At 52.0% G+C, this 19046-nt stretch overlaps 1 protein-coding gene across 3 annotated transcripts in view; it reads right to left on the reverse strand.

Moving 5' to 3' along the window:
* Slc6a1 (solute carrier family 6 member 1) overlaps positions 1 to 17751 on the reverse strand; it is a 34252-nt gene extending 16501 nt beyond the window's left edge. The window contains exons 1-2 of one of the 3 annotated variants that reach the window (XM_075983139.1): positions 17491 to 17751; positions 118 to 167 (exon numbers count right to left, since the gene is read on the reverse strand). Coding sequence is in view for 1 of the 3 variants with exons in the window: in XM_075983138.1 (XP_075839253.1) it covers positions 118 to 167; positions 6618 to 6657 (90 nt within the window). In the remaining 2 variants the exon portion in view is untranslated. Of the gene's footprint in view, positions 1 to 117; positions 168 to 6617; positions 6881 to 17070; positions 17089 to 17490 lie in introns of those variants that run through there. The other 2 variants (XM_075983140.1, XM_075983138.1) reach the window with 2 other exon arrangements.
* Between the last annotated feature and the right edge of the window lie 1295 nt (positions 17752 to 19046).

Genomic DNA, 19046 nt, shown 5'->3' on the forward strand with positions numbered 1-19046 from the left:
CGTTGGTTCTGAGTCCAAGTACTTTACTGAGTCATTGCCATGATTTCTCTGAGCTTCAGTTTCCCCATCTGTAGAATGGGGCCCATCTCCTGTGCCCCAGATGGTTGCTTATCTTACCCGATGGCTCTCTGCAGTGGGTCCTCTCCTTAAGGCTCCCTCCGCAGAGCCTGCAGAATAAAGTGGGGAGACAGTCAGGGAGATGAATGGGCAGGCTAGGCCAAAGGGCTCTGGACAGTTGGCAGGAAGCAACAGGCAGGGGGAAGCAGCTGAGACACAGGCTGTGCGAGTGACTGCAGAGCGATCCATGCAGCTCAGAACTGGCCCTCGGATGCGGAGACATGCAGGGGAGGCTGTGTTAGGAGGATAGTCGTGGCGATGGGCAGGGTGTTCCATAATTTTATTGGGGGAAAGGAGGAACCAGGGCTAGGTCAACGCTCAGGGCCTGCAGGGTATCGGGAACTGGGCTGATAATTTCTTTTCTTTTTTCAATATACAAAATTAAAGTTTACTCCAGCTGATACTTTTCTCCATCTTCCATATAAACATGCAGAAGCCTTATAAAAATGATGCCAGAGCACAGGGAAGAGCCCTGTATTTTGTTTAGTGTGAGGAAGTAGGCCTATTTAAGGTTCTGCCCCCTAAGCATGCCAACAGACATCCATGGAATTTATTTTCTTCCTTGTGTGCTAACATTTTTTTTCTAGAACATTCTATAGAAGCTGTCTAACAAAATGATGCAAACTAAACTTATGGAACCCACAGAACAAACTGGATCACAGGAAGGAAGTGCTGCTTCATGGCTCCCACATAGGAGATGAGCAAAAGCCATGGGTAGGTCGCATGGGCGTTGTGCCTAGGGCCTGCCCCAGATGCCCTGTGTGCGGTGCGTGGCCTTCAGCCCCTCACATGCAGCCTGTTACCCAGCACCACCGTGTCCTCCTCGTGGGAACACTTCACGATCACCCCTGCTTCTTTTCAAGGTGGCCTGCTCAGTTTGAGCCTCCTGCATAGTGATAGGCTTGTTTTGAATTTTTATCTCCATTCCGGCCAGGTCTGGCCCCATCAGGGAAGCTGTGGCCTCAGGATAGAGAGAGCAGGAGGCTGAAGATGAGGCCTGCTCCAGCGTCAAGACATGCAGACAACTCGGGTGGGACAAACAAATGGGCTCACTTCTTTGGTGACCACAGTGTCCTCGGTTGTCCCACTATCCCAGTAGGCTCCAGCTGCCATATTTATTTAGAATGATCAAATCAACCTCAGGCCAGGTCTGACCATGTGATCTAAGCTAGCCAATTAGATTCCTTCCCAGGGATCTGAGACATCACGTGCTGCCCAGCCTGTACTCAAGTGTGGCAGAGAGAGCCAGCTGTTGAGGAAGAGGATATCTTGCTGATGTTCTAGTCTGCACTTCCAGGGTCTTTTAAAAGCCCAGCTACTCTACTCTGGGATGCCAGTGTCCCTACTATGGCTTTTAATGAAGTGTCAGGTCGGTTGTGAGGCTTGGCTCCCACCAATGTCACCGTTGCTAGAGTGGTTGTCACAAAGCTGAATTCCACCTTCTAGGCTCTCTCCGGCTGTGTCTCAGGAAGATTCAACAAGACAGCCATAGACTCCCAGCTTCCATAAGGCTGTTGTCATTATTCAACAGTGGCCTGTGGCATTCTGTGACTGCAGCACTGATGGGCAAGGATGGTCCTCATGGTCATATGTGGCTCAAAGACTCCTTGACCTCTTGGGTCCTCAGGGAAGGCAGTCCACAAGTCCTCAAGTCCACCCCAAGGGTCCCAGGCAGGGCTACTTGGAAGAGCTGGCCCCGAGGGAGCCACGCTGCAATTTCTGTTTTCTGGAAATGTGTATCTGGATTCATGCAAACACCTGCAGCATCAGAGAAAGAGCTGCAGAGCCAAGAGCTGTGATTTCATGTCTGCGTCTGAACATAAACAAAGGAGGCTGGTGTGAAGGAACTGGTGCCCGCGGGAGGACTCGGGATGCAGAGACTGACTTGCCTATTACGGAAGCCACCTTATTCCTGAGTCTGACCTTGGCTCCCTCCAGGACCTGCTCATGCTGGGTGAGCTGCCTAGCCTCTCTGACCCCATCTGGATAAATGGGGGAGAGGGCTGAGATGAGAACAGAAAGGCCAGGCACAGAGACATGCAGGATAACTCCTAACTCCGGCACTGGCTGACAGGGGCTCAGGAAATCTCAGGCACTAGGTGGACATTCACCCTTTCACCTGGAGATGATCTGCACCCAGGACTCCCGACTGCACCCAGCAGGGCTAACTCAGGGACGGAGGGCCACACACTCTGAGACTCTGGTCCCTCAGAGTCTCAGCACTTCAGAAGCCAGGTATCAGTCCTAGTGGTAAACACGTGAATCTCTTTTCTGTGTGGGTCTTTACATCCGTTGGAACGGGAAGAGGTCCAGCTCATCCCCGGTAGAGGCTGAGAGGGGAGCTGGGCTGGAGTAATGTGCACAGGGACTGGTTGTGAGGCAAACAGAAGACTCACTGAGAGGATAGAGTTAATGAAAGAGACCAGAAGGGTGGTGAGCGATTCAGTGATGGCCCAAGCCTCTTCAGTGTGGTTCTGGGACCAAGTCCTGAAATCATTGACAAAAACATAGCTAAGCAGAAAGAGTTCTGTGGGTCCCTCTGCCGGAGACTTTGCCAGGAAGGAGTGAGGAGTTGGAAGCCCTAGATCAGATGTGGCAAATGGGTCAGAAGTGGCCCTTGGGCTTGTTTTATTTGGCCAGAACAACAAAATTCAGTTTGAATTATTAGTTGGAAATGTGACACTCTGGGATACAGTGTTTGAAGCAGAACAAAGACCCCAAGGCCGGAAGGAGCTCTTGGTGTTAGCAGAGAGGTCAAGAAGGGCGTAGGTCCAGGTGGAGAAGTGACAGGGGTCATGTCACACAAGGTCTTGGAGGTTGCAGTTGAAATGATATTTTTTTTATTATAAATGGGTGGGGCTCTCAGTCTGAGAGTCCAAGAGAGACATGGGGAGTTGGTCTCGGCCACTAGGGCACTGGGACTGCTGGTAGCCTAGAGATGGGCAGCCCAGGGCTGAAGCAGTGGTCAGCTGTGCAAGAGGGGCCTGCAGGGACACCCTGATGGACAATCTCCCTCTGTCTCCTGGCTTCAGAGGGCCTGGTGTGGGAGGAAGTAGGCAGAGGCCGGGAAGCCAGGGCTGCAGAGTCAGGGGTGCCATTGTCCCAGCTCATGGGTTGTGGGTCGGGGAGGCAGAGCAATCAGCTTGGCTTGAATGCTGCTCCCACTTGCTTCTCTCCCTGCTTCCCTTTCCTCCCTCCCCTTTCCCTGCTTCTCTCACCCCTCCTCCTTTCTCCCTCCCTGGCTGGGCTCACTGCTGCTTCATCTTGCTCCCTCTCTTCTGCTCCGTAATTACTGGAATGGCAGAGGCTTGCAGCAGCTGTAATAGCCCCCACTTGCTTTTATCTCTTTCAGAACTGTGATGGTTCAAGAAAGAAATTAATATTGGGCTTGGCATCATTCCAAGAGGAAACAATGCATTTTATTATCTGATTGAGAGAGAAATGCTAGGCCCACCCTTGGGACATCTGCTGTGTACTCAAGTCCCCGTGCGTCGATCCTGTCACAGAAGTGCTGCATGTATTAGGCACCTACTGTATTCCACACATGTCACAGGAGTTCTAGTGCCCAGACTTACTGCTGCTACTTAGGTTGGATTACTATACACCCCAGAGAGAAGGAAACTGAGGACTGCCAGCCTAGGGCTACAGTCAGGGAACGGTTCCAGCCTTGCTCTGCACAGGGCAGCTCTGGTAGCAGGAGTGTCCGCTGGGACAAGGTAGTGTGACACAGGTGTGCTGGGCCTGGAAGCTGTGAGGGAGGGAACCTAGATTTTGTGGGGCTGGCTTCCCATCTGATCTCTGCAGGGTTCTTAATTGGGATATTTGGCATGGGCTAGTTTTGGGCTTCAAGAATGTGGTGAGAATCGAAGCCAGGACACACAGGATGTGCCAATAAGGGGCAGTTCCAGGTGCCAGGCAAAGAGATGATCAGCCATACACACTCTCATAGGGAGCGACTAGCAATGACAGCAAGCCCAGGGGAGAGAGGTATGAGGGATGTGAGGTCCTGGAGGGCCACAGGTGTTCAGGGGAAAAGGGCTGCTTCAGGCAAGATTGATGGGATTGTCCAGCTGGACCTCCAGAACAGTCCCCATTCTTGGACCCTCAGCTGACACATAAGGGGACCAAAGAACCTCCCTGGTCTAGACGGGCTCTATACAACATTTATATATCTGCGTAAAGCCCAGAGAAGGCCGGTACAAGCTCAGGATCACACAGCACAAGAGTGACTTTATCTTTCCAGTCTTTGAACTCTCCCACACTCATTCAAGAACTGCAAACCTCTTGACCACCTCAGCCTACCCTGGGGTCAGCAGCAGCCCTAGTACTGGATGCTGGGAAAGCCTAGCAGCCACTGGGGAGTTTCAGGAAGCCACTTCTTTTCTCAGAGCTCAAGGGAAAACCCTCATGGAGTGTTGTGGTTTCCAGCTTCATGTCTGACCCAGAGAAGAGTAAGATACCAAAGCTACATGGTCAATAGTCCCATCTTGCAGTCATGATGCCATATCTCAAAGAGGTCAAATGAGCTGTCCCAGATCACCCAGAACTTAACCTGGGCCCTAGAGTCAGAGCCTGGCCTACTGCCTCCCTTAGCTTGTGCATCCTGGGCCCAAGCCTGGGTAAATTCTCTGTGACTTTTAGGCTCCCTGGGCACAGAATTCATAGCAGTTGGAATGGCCACAGTGGGAGGGCTGGGGCTGCTAGGAGATGAAGTTGTCCGTGCAAGAGGAAGAGGAAGCTGAGGCTCTGGTCCTTCCAGGGAGAAGGCAGCTGAAGGTACCCTAATACCCTGTTGAGAACATCATCAAATGTATAAGCTGTTGCTGCTCTGAATAACTATTAAGCTACCAATTAGCAACAATTGCACTCCACAGAAGAGTAAACGGAGGCACAGAGAGGCAAAGCAACTTGTCAAGTTCTCTTAGCCAGAAGCTGGGTGTTGAGATTTGAGTGAGAGGTAACGTGACAGCCTGACCAGTACCCCTCATTCGGCTGAAGACCCTGGCTCTCAGCTCATGAACTCACCAGCCATGGGGAGGAGCACTGAGCTCACACCTCACTAGCTGGGTAGCCTCAAGCCAACCGCTTGCCCTCTGTGCCTTAGTTGCCTCCTGTGTGTAAGCAGAGGGGCAGGGCTCTTCCCAGTGACCTTAGCTTCCTCATTCCGATTTCATCCTTTCTCTCTCTCCATCACACCATCGGCATCCTGCCAAACCCCATTCTGACGCCTAATTATCTGGTGTCTGGTGGTGCACCTCATTTTGTTGAGGCAATTTTCAATCTAATCTGCCCGGCATCGAGTGAGCCAGGTCCCATGCTGGGGACTGGGGGATGAGATTCGAGATGGAGTCTGCAGTCTCCTTATGGAGCTCCCAGGACATTTGAGAGATGAACACAGATGGACCAGCACCACGGACTCCTTCCTGGGCACAGCCAGTTGCTATACAGGGCCTTGTGTGCAGGAAGGTGTGTTCATTCTACAGTGGGACTGCAGATCTAACCCACTGAAGCTTCTTGTGCCCTTAATATGTCTGTATATCTCCTATACCATGTCATTTGACCACCATCACATGCCCATTGCACAGATATGGAAATGGAGGCCCAGATAAGGAAAGCCTGCAAAAGTCCAGGAGAGGGTGGTTAGATTGGTTGCCCAAGCTCCTGAGCATGAATCTCTCTGGGGACACAGGACCACCAGCACACAGGGGATTTGACAGCACTGCCTGGTCCTTGTGAGAGAGGTGCCAGATCTGTACAGATGGGACTCGGTGTCCCCTACAGTTCCACACACAGCACCGGATGCATGTGTGTTCTCCTGACTTCCATCCTTAAGGTCCAAGGACAGCGTATATTCTCAAGCCGGTGTTGGGCCAAGTGTTTAAGAAGGGGCTTTCAGGAAACAAAGCAAAAGGCTGGATGGGTGGCAGCTGCTGCTGTCCCTGGTATAAACACTTGCATGCCAGATCACTGGGGCCAGTTGGAGGAACCCCCAAGATGTGGCAGGACAGTAGGGCTTTGTCTCTAGTTCTGCAGATAGCATTTGAGATGCTGTTTCTTATGCAGCCAGGATCCTCACTACCCAGTTACCTCATGCTGGAGCCTTCTGATGCTTCTTATAAAGAAAGCCCCGAACCACCCCCTTCGCTGGCTCTGAGCATGCTCTGTAGCCCCCAAGTGTGCCAGCTTACTGCTCTCCCCACCCACCCCAGCATCAGCATCCCAGACCTAAGAGAGGGCAGGGAGGCATGGAGGATGGATATGAAGGAGGGAGGAATGGAGAGGGTGGGATTAGGAAGATAAGAGGGGGGAGAAGCAAAAATAAGAGGAGGCAGAGGGCTGGGAGATGATGGCAAGGAGGAAGAAAAGAGGAAAGTGAGGAGGAAGGGTGAGGATCGAGGAGAGAGGGGAAAGGGGAGGGAGTGGTAGAATGGACTCCTGTTCTGCAGACCCAGACTGTATCCCTTCCTAAGTACTCAGGGAAGGAGGGAGCACACACTCACCAGATGCAATCTGAGACTGGAGGAGCCCAAGGTCATTCATGGGAAATGATCTGAATTCAAATTTGGCCTCAGGACACGGGTCATTGATTTCTTCTGTATTCTAACTAGGTTCGAGGTGCTAAACCCCCTACACAGACTTCCATGCAGGCAGCTGCCTGCACATCCAGTCCTGCACTGGACACAAGACAACCTCACAGAGGCGAGCCAGGGGTGCTAGCCCCTCTCCTTTCCTGACCTCCTGTGGTGGCGAAGGCAGGTTCTCTGGAGGGCCTCTGTTCCAAAGCCGCCTCTGCAAAGACTCGGAGCTCGGCCCACCGGAAGGATTAACTGGGACCAGGAAATGAATGACAGGGTGACCACTTGGCACTCGCTCACATGGCTCTCTGCCTTGTAAAAGCACTGTGAGAGCCCATGGGGTTAAATAACCATTCTGCCTTTTCCAGAATGTTGGAAACTCCCACAGGAGTTAACAGAATGCAAATTTGGGGGAGTGGGGACTCTTGCCAGGGCAAGTTGAATTAATCACATCCCTAGTAAGTCACACGTAGAAGTGAGGCCAGGAGGAGGCCTGTCTGGGTGGCACAGAATAGCTCGGCAGTGAAGGTAACCAGGGACAGTTTCAAGGTTCCTGGCCAAGCATCCATACTGGGGACACCCTCCCCAACAGTGTCACAGGCTTTACCCAGCCCTCCCAGAGGCTAATGGTCAGCAACAAGGTCACTGAAGGTTGCCCAAGAACCAGTGCTCTTTGGGATAAATATGTCTGTCTTATATGATGTCTGCTTAGAATTTTCAGATCTGAATTTGCATCCCCTGGAGAGGGAGCTGAGCCCCAACATTACTGTCACCTTGTCCCTAACTCCCTTAGTCACGGTTATGACCACTTGGCCCCAGTGGGCTTTGATTTGTAGTCCTAAGGTACGTGGTGCCACCATAGTTCCACAGCGGAGTGCTTCTCTGGGTGTAGGCGAAGGGTGAGGTAGAGGCGGCCCTTTCTAGGGGTGTCAGTGTCTCGCGGTGATGGAGTTCAGAAAAGCATGCCAGGCATCTGCTTTCTATTGGGAAACAACAAATCCCATTCCTCTTTTCATAAGATCTCAGACAGGGTAAAAATAACCAGAGCAATGGTTCTCAACCTTCCTAATGCTGTATCCCTTTCATATGGTGCCTCACATTCTGGTGACCCCCAGCCATAAAATTATTTTGTTGCTATTTCATAACTGTAACTTTGCTTCTGTTATGAATCCTAATGTAAATATCTGTACTTTCCGATGGCCTTAGGCAACTGCCCTGAAAGGGTTGTTCTACCTTCTTCCCCAGGGGTCCAGGCCCACGGGTTAAGAAGCACTGGCCTAGGGTACTTTACAAGGATGAGAGGGGCTGTATTCTCAGAACTGACAAAGGGTAGAGTTCCTGGGTCTAAGGCTGATTTTATGTTTATAAAGATGCACAGAGGCTCACTTTTACGTCTGCTGCTCACTCCTCTCCTCGGCTTTCCAGAGAGATTCCACGCGATGACTCTCCACCCTCTCCTTACAGTGAAAATCCTGATAGAGGAAGAATCCCAGAAGATGGTATAGAGACTGAACAAATTCCATAGGCTCCAGCCTATGGATAGCTCCTGCTTGGGATCAAAGGGTGAGCAGATGTTTGTCACAGACTAAGACGGGAAGAGCAGAACAGGACCCTGGCGCTGGGAGCAGGGCAACCTGCTTCTGAGTCACAGTCTGAGAGTAAAGGTTAGTCATAAGCTCTCCGTGCAAACAGAGCATCTCATTCGAGGACTCGCGCTTGGAGAGTACAGCGAGGTGAGTACCTAGGACCCAAGACAATGTTGACGGCTGACATCGCTTGTTTTGAGGTATTGGTAGGGAACCAGGCAGAGGAATGATGTTGGGAGTTCTCAGCTACATGCAACAGATTACGGCAGCCGGGGAAATCCCAGGGAGAGGTTGATCATTTCAAACTCTTCCAGTGAACTCCTCAAAAATGAGAAGGTTGCCAAAAATCTTGACTAAATGTGAACAGTTCTCTGCCACTGAAGGAGTCTCTTGTCCCTCTCCTGACTGCATATGAAGGTTTGGGGAACCTGTTAGCCAACACTATTGGCTGTGTGTAGGGGACGCACAAGCAGGATACAACCTCATCTTAAGGACTGGGTCTGCTCAGACAGGTTCAGGAAAAGGAACAAAATGGTCGCCTGCTTCCATCTCCATTGGCGCTTGCAATTCTCCCTCAGGGATGGCTGCATGCCCAAATCCAGCTCTCTCTGTCTCTCCACTTCCAAGAAGGAATGGGGTGACAGCCAGCTCACATCCCTATCAGCATGCAAGCGATACACTCTGGGGTTCCTCAAGGTGTTACCCTCACATTCTCTGATCCAGGAGAGAAATGTATTTTACCAGCTGTCCAGGCGAGAGACATCAATGGTGCGGGTGAGAATATTTTCCAAAGAGGCCCGCGGCCTGCGGTCATTTACACAGCTGGCGGAAGGAACCCGTCTCCTTCAGTGCGGCATGCTCGCAGGTTTTTAGGGATGCAGCACACACAGCATGCAGAGCATTGTGCCTGTTTCTGAGGATGGAGGCGTTTGTATGTCTCCTGACGGATGTCCTAGCCTGGGGACAAGCATCTTGTGCCCCTGTACTGGCTTCAGCAACTTTCATTCTTGCAACTTTACCGGTGGCAGCAGTGACCAATGCCCCTCCTCTTTCTCCTTGGGCTAATGACAGATGGTGGCTGCTATAGAGGGAGTCAGTTGGGACTAGCTGGTGGCTTCACCTACCATACCGTACAGCGTTTTGTAATGTCCTCTGAGGTGGGGAATGGCATTCCTCCCATTTTCCAGCTGAGGATGCTGAGGTTCAAAGATGCATGACTTGCCCAGAGGCACGGAACTAAAGGGATGGGGGGGGGTTGACTTTGACTTCAAAGCAGATGCTCTGGCAGCGTGCAGTGTCCTCTTCCTTTGGGCTGACCTGTTCCAGGAGGTCCAGCAGCAGAACCAGAGCTCTGCTAGGCCCTGAGACCACCCCTCCTGAGACCCCAGCAATTGGCTTCCACCCCCTAGGCTAGGCTTTCCCTACAGCAGTGGGAAGCACAGGGCCAGCTCTGCCCTTGCCTCTGCTCTACCTAATTCTATGACAGTGAAGTGCCCCTTTCTGAGTGGGTTGAGAAAGGAAGGAACTCAACAGCAGTGAGCGTCTCGACAGTGACTCCATCCCTGCGCGCCCATCTCTGCACACCCATGCATCCTGGCTGGGGAGCCTAATGCTTCAACATAGTCCCCTCTGCTTTCTCACAGGCTCCCTCACTCCAGAAGCTCCCGGATCAGCATTCCACACACATCGCTCTCCTTGTGCAACGCCATTATCTCCCGAGGACACATGCTCCGTTGTCACGGCAACCAGAGTCCTTCCTCCAACTCTATTTAATAATTTCTCAACAGTCAAGCTGGGCTGGCTTGGGGCAGGGGAAAGAGCAGCGAGGCTGGGTGAGAAGTTCTGGGTCCTAGCATCTGTTGGGGCTAGGACAACTGTCTAGGCCTCAGTTTACCCATCTGTAACACAGGGCTGCCTACAGTGGGTGTGCTTGTGGTTTTAGCTTCAAAATCCCGAGAAGCAGCCTACTAGGTCTAAAAAAGCCACTATAGCGACCAATGTGGGAGGTTAGGGTAATATTTTAGGCCAGAGAATGAACTGGAAGCTGTCTTGAGTGGTGGCAGTCTTTCCTGATAAACCAATTCTAACATGTCACCTCCAGACACTGAACCATCTCCCCGGTCCCCCAGCATTAGAGTTGGTTGGTTGGGATACACAGTTCCACCAGCAGTCATCATAGACCCCTTTCTTCCCATTCTGTGGATGGGCAAACTGAGGCAGAACAGCCTGGGTAAGGTCCATGTTCTCCTCAGAAACCAGTGACATACTATCTAGGAAACTGAAGCAATAGGACATGAAGAATGGCCTGTCTACTGGCTGCCTCTCTACCCACTTAGCCCTTAGCTCCTATTGCTATGGTTCCCAGCTGTGTGACTTCTGGCTGTCACTCAAGGAACCACGCAGATGATGGAGAAGGAAAGGGAATGATGATCTGGGTCCCTGAAGCGATACAGTTTCCACAATGAGAAGCTCTTCTTTTCCAGAACCTGGTACACAGTAGGCGCACAACATTCTATCTGCTGTGACCGAATGCCCACACCTGTCCTAACCAGTATCTAACTTATTTAGGTCCCCGGAGGCCTCCAGAAAAGTCTCCCAAAGCTGCCATGGATGGATGTCCCAGAAACAGTTGAGGACCCCAAGCCTAGGAAGGACACTGGCGCCTCTGGGACCTAGTGAGCCTCCAAGGCTGCAGAGGGGTGCTCTGCCCTGGCCCTGGCCAATGGCATCCCTTTTGAGTAGGCTGCCAGCAGCCCTGCACCGCCATTGAACTCCCCCGGCTTGGCGTTTCCATTGAAGCCCTAGCAAAGGAGAGGAACCACATCTGCTCTGTCATTACTGCCATTCAATGCCATTTGGAGAAAGAGCGGCTCGTCTTACCCAGCCATTAGTCTCAGGAGGGTGTCATGGAGAAATTCAGGGGGTGAGGAGGAAGTGGGATGGGCAGCTTCCCTCCCCCAACCGAGCCTGGAGCCTGAGGAACAGGCAGCAGCAAAAGGACAAATATCCTGGTCAGCAGTCCTGAGAAGAGACGCATCCATGGTCCCTGCAGCCTAAAGCCACGCAGGAGGTGACTCTCCGCTTCCTTCTCGGGTGTGCTAGCTAGGGAGGGTCTCATGGATTCCCAGCTCTGTCATGGTCTGTGAACTAACTTGGGACACCCCTTCAATTCTGGTGTCTCTGTTTCTTATGGAGGATCTTGGTACCGTGGCTGGCTTTGTATTTTGTCACAGAGTCAATATTAGGGGGGTGACCCCATGTGTCATCTGCACTTTCTTTCTGAGAAAACCTGTTAAATGGCACACACCTGCCTTTAAACCCCATTTTTACAAACATACATAGGTAAGACTGCTTCTCGCCTTTCTCCATGAATACTGTTTTTTGTTTTTGTTTTTTTATTTTTTTGCAAAGGTGGGAGGTGTTACGGTTTCCTATTTCTTTGTTTGTTTGTTTTTTGTTTTTAATTACACGCGAGTCCTTGATCTCAAGCTCTGGAAGCAGTCACAGTAATTGCAAAGAATGAGCCCCATCTCCTCACAGCTCCTCCTGTCGCCTCTGCACAGCCTTCTCTCTGCTCAGGTGCTTTTCAAAGAAGTGAACAACATGGAAAAACATGGGCTTCGGCATCAGCAAAACCCCATCCGAACATAGCTGACAAGCAGGGCATCCACTCTCCGGGTCCCAGCCTCAGAGCTGAGGAGAGCATCCACCCCAGCACCAACCTTGCAGTGGGTGAAGTGAGGGGCTCAGCCTTGCCCAGGGCCTGGAGGTGGAGCACGCGGGTAACAGTCACATAATCGGCCAACCTTGTCCAGGGCCTGGAGGTGGGACACTCAGGCAGCAGTCAGATGACCGGTCAGGTTCTTTAGTCCACCTTACAACAGCTAGGGGACTGGAGAAGCCCCCAGGCCTCCTACCTCCCCTACTGCACCCCAGAGGCAAGTGTCCCAAACAGGTAAGATGTCATAGCCATCAGCACAGCAAGTGTTCAACATCAATTCTAAGCAGGTGATCTATTCTGTGCCCATTCCCCCATCGGTGTTGAGCTCACTTGTAGCCACGTGATGCTCCGACAGTGGTCTTCAGATAAACTGGCTTACATAGGAATGTCTCTCCACATCCTTCCTGGCTTCTGAGACCACAGACCCCTCTGTATAACCTAACAAAGGCTGGAGGGTTCGTGTCACCCCAATTCCTTCAAATAGGAATGCCTGTGTCATGCAGGCCTGTTTGAGAACACACATCTCTCCCTCCTCCATATCTGGCTACTGCTGAGACCAAAGGATCACACTTTTGAACCCTAAACTCTGACCATGACCAAGACAATGACAGTTTTTGGTCAGAGCCCAGATAAAGCTCAAATAAGTAGAGAGACAGTCCTTTACTTGGCAGTCTCTGGGTTGAGCCCATCCTTGACATCTGCCACCTCAACCCGCGGTGCTGTGGGTTTCTCTTCTTGCCAGTATGGTGCTACCCAGGCTCCCTCTCAGGAAGAAGGGCTCAGTAAAGAGGACCCATGTCGGCTGCAAAGTCAAGGTACAGGCAAGGGCTTGGAGTCCTCTGAGCCTCAGTTTCCCCAAAAGATGAGGATAGTAATGGTAAGAGTGTCTTTGGAGTGCCTGGCTCAACTAAGAAAATGCTTTGAAAACTGAAATTCTACATATTAGATGAGTAAATATTCTCTCCCTGAGCCAAGAGAACTCATTTAGGTCAAGGTCAATCAGATTTAGGTTTATGAGAAAAACTATCTGAAAATAAGATTCTCTCTGGTTGATGGAAGACTCTTCTCTAGGATTCTTCTCTAATCTTTTCCTGGATTACTTCTCCATCCCACCAGCAAGGGCGTGGTTTACAAACTATAAAGTGCTGCTCTGATAACCAGGAGTCGTGTGGTCAGTACCAGTTTGCAGCCAAAACATTGGCTCCAAATGTCTACACTCCTCTCATGGCAACTGTGTGCTCTCTGCTCTTCTCAAGCAGGAAGGCCAGGGAGGCTACCTGCAGCCAGCGCCTCCCAGGGCATCTTTGACCTTGAACGTCCCTCTGTCTAAGGCTCAGCTAGCTCAAGAGCTGGCGCAAGACACTGGCCTTGCAGACATCAGGCAGCTGACAGGTGAGCAGTGTGGCAGGTCACTGTCTGAAGCAGCCACCAATTTCTGCCTTTCTCACTTGCTTGTGTGTCAGGATTACACCCAGCCCCAGAAGCCCAGGGCCCCTTTGCCAGCTGAGGGGCCCAGCACCTTAATGCGCTCCGTTCCACCCAAGTGCATATCTCCCCACCTTTCGAGTGCCACCACCAATCATTCTCCAAGACCTGGTCTCCTTGTAATTTCCAATTTGTGAGAAATATAAAAATAGAAGGCTATTCGCTGCAGGCAGCTCACATCGAATCGGATGCCCCTTTCTGTGTCATGTCAGATCACTGGAAACGGAACTGATGGCTTTCTTGGGCTGCTCTCAATGGCTCTCCGAGCAGGGAGGTGGGGGGAACAAAAGATGAGAAACCCACGAGTTTGGGAAAGGTGGTGGCCAGGTGCATGTCACCAATACCAGCTTTAAGTGACGAGCAGGCCACAGATCCCTTTGAATAGGATGGTGATCTCAGCTAGAATCTCAGTTCTGCATTATAACAGCAGAGGTCTCCAAACTTCAGCTTCTTCCTGCAGGCAAGAGCCTCTAGGCAGATGCCCAGCCTGGAGATGAGGGGCCTCAGGTGCTGGAGGCAGACCCTGAGGTTTCTCTAGCAGGCTGTGCCTGGGTGCCACAGCAGGAGGTATCTTCTGCAGGGGAGCTTACGGCAGAGTTTGGACTCAGGGTCACTTACTGTCCTCCTCTGTTACTCCCTCTGCACAGGGACAGTTATGCACACCTCACAGGGGCTTGCGAAAATTAACTGCCACCACAAAAGTGCAGCACGGCCACATTCCCTGGCATTTTGTCAGTGTGGTAGCAAGGACAGCTGTCACTGTACCTGCAATGCTGTCCTGGGGACAAGGGTTCTTGAAAACTCTGCCTTTGTTTATAGCCAAATTCCAGGTCACAGCTTGTGCTGTACCAGGAAGGGTCTCTGCTCTGAGTGGGTTTCACTGGCCTTCCTTCCACAGCCGAGGGATCAGGGTTGGTCAGGAGTTAATGACAGCGGTGGGTGTCTAAGAAGTTTACAGACACCTCTCCCAGGAAGCCCTATTTTGAGATTCAAATCTGGCCACCCAGCCTCTTTACTCTCAGGAGCCAAGTTCTCTTCCACTACTTCACAATGGCTTTCAGAGAATAGGGCAAAGCTGATGAGAGAGAGAGAGAGAGAGAGAGAGAGAGAGAGAGAGAGAGAGAGAGAGAGAGAGAAAGGAAAAATAAGAAGGAAGGAAGAAAAGAAGGATGGAAAAGAAAAAAGAAAAAGGAAACTTAAAAAGTCAGCAAATCTTGGAGCAGTGGCTGCTTGGTGACCTCACCACTGAGGGAGGAACTGCTCTCTTTAGCTGTGGGGGGGGGGGGGGAGAGTGCTTTTTGCAGTTGAAGTCATTGCAAGGTCATTTGAAGTCATTTTAAGGTCATTTCCATCCCAGCAAAGACTGACCAGGTGAAGAATTGGCGACATTGCACAGTTGAGTGGAAGGGACAGCTCTTATTTAGGCAAAGACAGGCCTGTTGCCACATTTCCATTTCGGGACCAGGCAAGGTGACAAAGGGGCTCTCATTGGGTTTGGCTTCAGGAATTCCTCTGAGGGAAAAGGAAGCTGGGTGAACACAGCTTGGGACAGAGGGGCTATCTGGCAAGCTATGGAACAGGACGCAAGGAAAGGCATGGCTTCCAGCTTACTTGCATGGTCATGGGGAGCCTTTGGGAATGCGAAGGGCTGCAAATTGTGGCCAAAGCTGGATTTGCTAGGATCGACCCTTGGCCAGGCATCTGACATCAACATAAGCAAGAGGCAAGGAGGAAAGACAACTCTGAGTTTCAAGTGACCTGAGAGATATCTCACAGCCCGTCCTAGGGACAGGATTTCTATAGGAGGGCAATTTATTTAATGCTGCTCTGGACCTGTCCCTTGCAGGAAAGGAAGAGAAGCAACCATTTTTCTGACAGCAGGTCCGGAGGAACTGTCCCAGTCCACCATGAAATCCCACTGTCAGTGACCTACACTTGACTATCCCACTTTACAGCTGTGAAGATGTGTGGCCAGAGAAGCACAATAAGGCAGCCTCGGCTGGGGACTCAGAAGAGCAGGGCCAAATCTTTGCCGCAATTCCTCCTCTCTGTGTGACCTTGGGCAAGTCACCCTCCCCCCCTTTGTCTCATTCTCCCTTGATTCTAAAGTAGGGCTTAGGGCAGCGTCCCTTTTTTTTTTAGTGAGGTTAGGATAGAAATTACAAGCTTGGCACACCAAAAGGCTTCAACATTCCATTTCTTCTTTCCAAGGGGGTCTAGAACTTGGCCAAGGTCACCCAGCCAAGCAATGGCAGTGTTCAGCCCACACTGAACCCTCACCCAGGGCGCGTTCATTCGTTCGTGGCTGTGGATTCGAAGGAAGCATTTTACAGCCTTCCTGCCTCACCGACACAGGCAGATAAGGGCAGGTCCCTGCTAGCTGGACCATTAGGCAATCACCTTCCTCCCAGGTGGGCTTTATTCTCGAACACATTGAGTTCCTTCTCGGTGGATGAATTCACAGCCTTAGCTCCTGAGTTACCAGGAATGTCAAATACTGTGCTGACAGAAGTGTGGAGGTTCTGCATCTTTCCTTAGCCTCGCCTTGGCCTCTGAACTCCTCATTAGAGCCTCATTCCAGAGACCCTACTTCCAAGGAAGGAGGGTTCCACTGGGGAATGACCACTTCTGCTTTCTCCTTCGGGGGTAGCTGCCTGTCTTCTGTCCCTTTCTCAGGGAACCCCACTCCACAGAGGCTCTGGGGACAGGCCGGCCTGTGTCTCGCTGCCTGGGACTCACTGTTTGTCCTCTCGTCACTGGCCACCAAGCCAGCACTTGGCTAGAGACAGAGCGCTTTCTTTGTTTGCCGCCTGCCTGGCGATTCCTTTCTGAAGCTGGAGGGAAGCTCAGCCATTTTGCCCTCCTGTTCTGGGGAAAACTTCCCCGTTTCTCCTCTCTCAGCAGGGACTCAACCTCCCAGGGCCACTTTCTCACCTTCTCCTTTGCTTTGAAGAGGGTCTGATTATGCTTTGACTTGGAGGTGCTAGGTCTGGTTCAGTCTCCCCAGAACTGGGGTGGGGGAAGACTGCAGGACACTTTGAATTCCCACAGACCTCTTTTGTTTTGCAATTTGGAAGTTGGGGTATGTGGGCTCCACTATTTCCACCAAAGTTCACAACAACAGATATATAGAAATACAGGCAGGACCCAGGACATCATTTTTTTCTCTTGCCCAACACACACCCCGCATGCCATAGAAAAACTGGGACTAGCATCAAGTTCCGCTCAGCTGGACATAGTCCCTTCCCTGATGTAGTCACAATCCCGTTCACCCTGATCTTCGTGGCCAGGAGGTTCAGTCCATGGACCTTATGTATCTTGGTCTTAACAACTGGCTTTCAAAAATCCAATTTTCTCCTTGAGACTCGGGTCTGATTTGAAAGGACGTTGGCTCTGTACAGAGCTGGCCATTCTGAGTCTCTTGTTGGAAGCCCAGAGCAACCACAGAACAGGACCTCTGTGGGTGTCACCCATGGGGACGGGGATGAGTGCATACAGGGGGATTGGGCATGGAGAACATATGGTCATTCACAAAAAGGAAGGAAGGTTTGCCACTCAAACCGCTGTAAGTCCTGGCCCGACCCACCTCTTGCACTGGGCAACTCTTGGGTGAGCAGGACAGCAGCGCCAGCTTGCGCGCGCTCAGCCCAGGCTGTTGTGCACTTTCTTGAAGCTAGGGTTTCCAGGGAGCTTGAGGTGCCCCAGAATGGAAAGGAGATGTCCCCATCCTCAGGTGGTCCCTAGCCTTTACATCCTTCCCGCCCCAGAGAGAATGAAGCATGCGGAAACTGGGGACGTGGCGCACGTTAGTCTAGCTCCCTCCTGGATACCCCGTCGTCGACTGGGAAATGAACCAGGACATCGACGGCACCCAGCCTCTTGTGACCCTCCCGCCTCCGGAGCATCCCTGGGCTGCAGCCGGCGCACGTCGGAGGCGAGGACGGGGGTCGCTGCAGCCCCAGGAACCCACCCTCCACCCAGCGCCCGACGCCAGCTCCCCTCCTACCTGCAGCCGGGGCTGCGCGGGCCGCTCCGGGCTCGGCCGCGCTAGGACGCGGGCGCCTGGGCTCCTGGGCTCGCACAGCTCGCCTGCAACCTCTCAGCTCGCTAGGGCTTCGAGGGCGGGCGGAGGGGCGGGGTTATAGGGCACGCCCATTGGGCGGGGCTTGTCCGCGCCGTCTTGCCCGCCCCTACTCTGCTGACTCCACCTCGCCTTTCCCACCTTTTCTGCTCCTGCACCTCTCTCCCACTTACCTCTGTTCTACTCTCCTCCTCCTACCCTGCACCCCTCCCCCTCTGCCTTCGCCTCGCTCTACCAGCCCCCTCCTCCCTCTGCCTGGCTCCCCTCCTTCCTCTGCTGGCACCCTCTTTCCCTCGGCCCTGCTCCCCTCCTTTCTCGCCCCCCTTCTCTCTGTCCCCTCCTCTCTTCCTCTCTCTCTGACCTCCTTCTCTCTCACAGCCCTGCTCCCTCTCCATCTTCTTGTTGGCCTCCATTCCCCTTCAATCTCCTGGCCTCAAAGGTTTACTTCAATTTGTCTTTTGGTTTCTCTGGCTCTGTCAGACCTTCTCTCTTGGGGGTACTGTTAGGACTCTTGAGCCCTCCCTTCTTGTCCTGTCTGTTGCTGCCTTGCTGTTTCTACCTGGAGATACTAGGCTGGGAAAGATGGCCTCTGCAGGGGTGTGTCATGAAGGGGTGTGTGTGCGTGCATGTTTGTGTGTACAGCAGACTACAATCTGTGTATTTCCAGCAGACTATAATCTGTGTGTGTGCGTGGGTGCTTACAGCAGACTACAATCTGTGTGTGTGCATGTGTGCGTGTACAGCAGACTACAATCTGCTCATGCGTGTGCATGTGTGTGTACAACAGACTACAATCTGTGTGTGTGTACAGCAGACTATAATCTGTGTGTGTGTGTGTGTGGATGCTTACAGCAGACTACAATCTGTGTGTGTGCACGCGCACGCATGTGTGCGTACAGCAGACTACAATCTGCTCATGCGTGTGCATGTGTGTGTACAGCAGACTACAATCTGCTCATGCGTGTGCATGTGTGTGTACAACAGACTACAATCTGCTCATGCGTGTGCATGTGTGTGTACAACAGACTACACTCTGCGCATGTGTGTGCATGTGTGTGTACAGCAGACTACAATCTGCTCATGTGTGTGCATGTGTGTGTACAACAGACTACACTCTGCGCATGTGTGTGCATGTGTGCGTACAGCAGACTACAATCTGCTCATGCGTGTGCATGTGTGTGTACAGCAGACTACAATCTGCTCATGCGTGTGCATGTGTGTATACAGCAGACTACACTCTGCTCATGCGTGTGCATGTGTGTGTACAACAGACTACAATCTGCTCATGCATGTGCATGTGTGTGTACAGCAGACTACAATCTGCTCATGTGTGTGCATGTGTGTGTACAGCAGACTACAATCTGCTCATGCGTGTGCATGTGTGTGTACAGCAGACTACACTCTGCGCATGTGTGTGCATGTGTGTGTACAGCAGACTACAATCTGCTCATGCGTGTGCATGTGTGTGTACAGCAGACTAC

The sequence above is a fragment of the Microtus pennsylvanicus genome, chromosome 8, assembly GCF_037038515.1.
Source record: "Microtus pennsylvanicus isolate mMicPen1 chromosome 8, mMicPen1.hap1, whole genome shotgun sequence".
Classification (NCBI taxonomy): Eukaryota; Metazoa; Chordata; class Mammalia; order Rodentia; family Cricetidae; genus Microtus; species Microtus pennsylvanicus.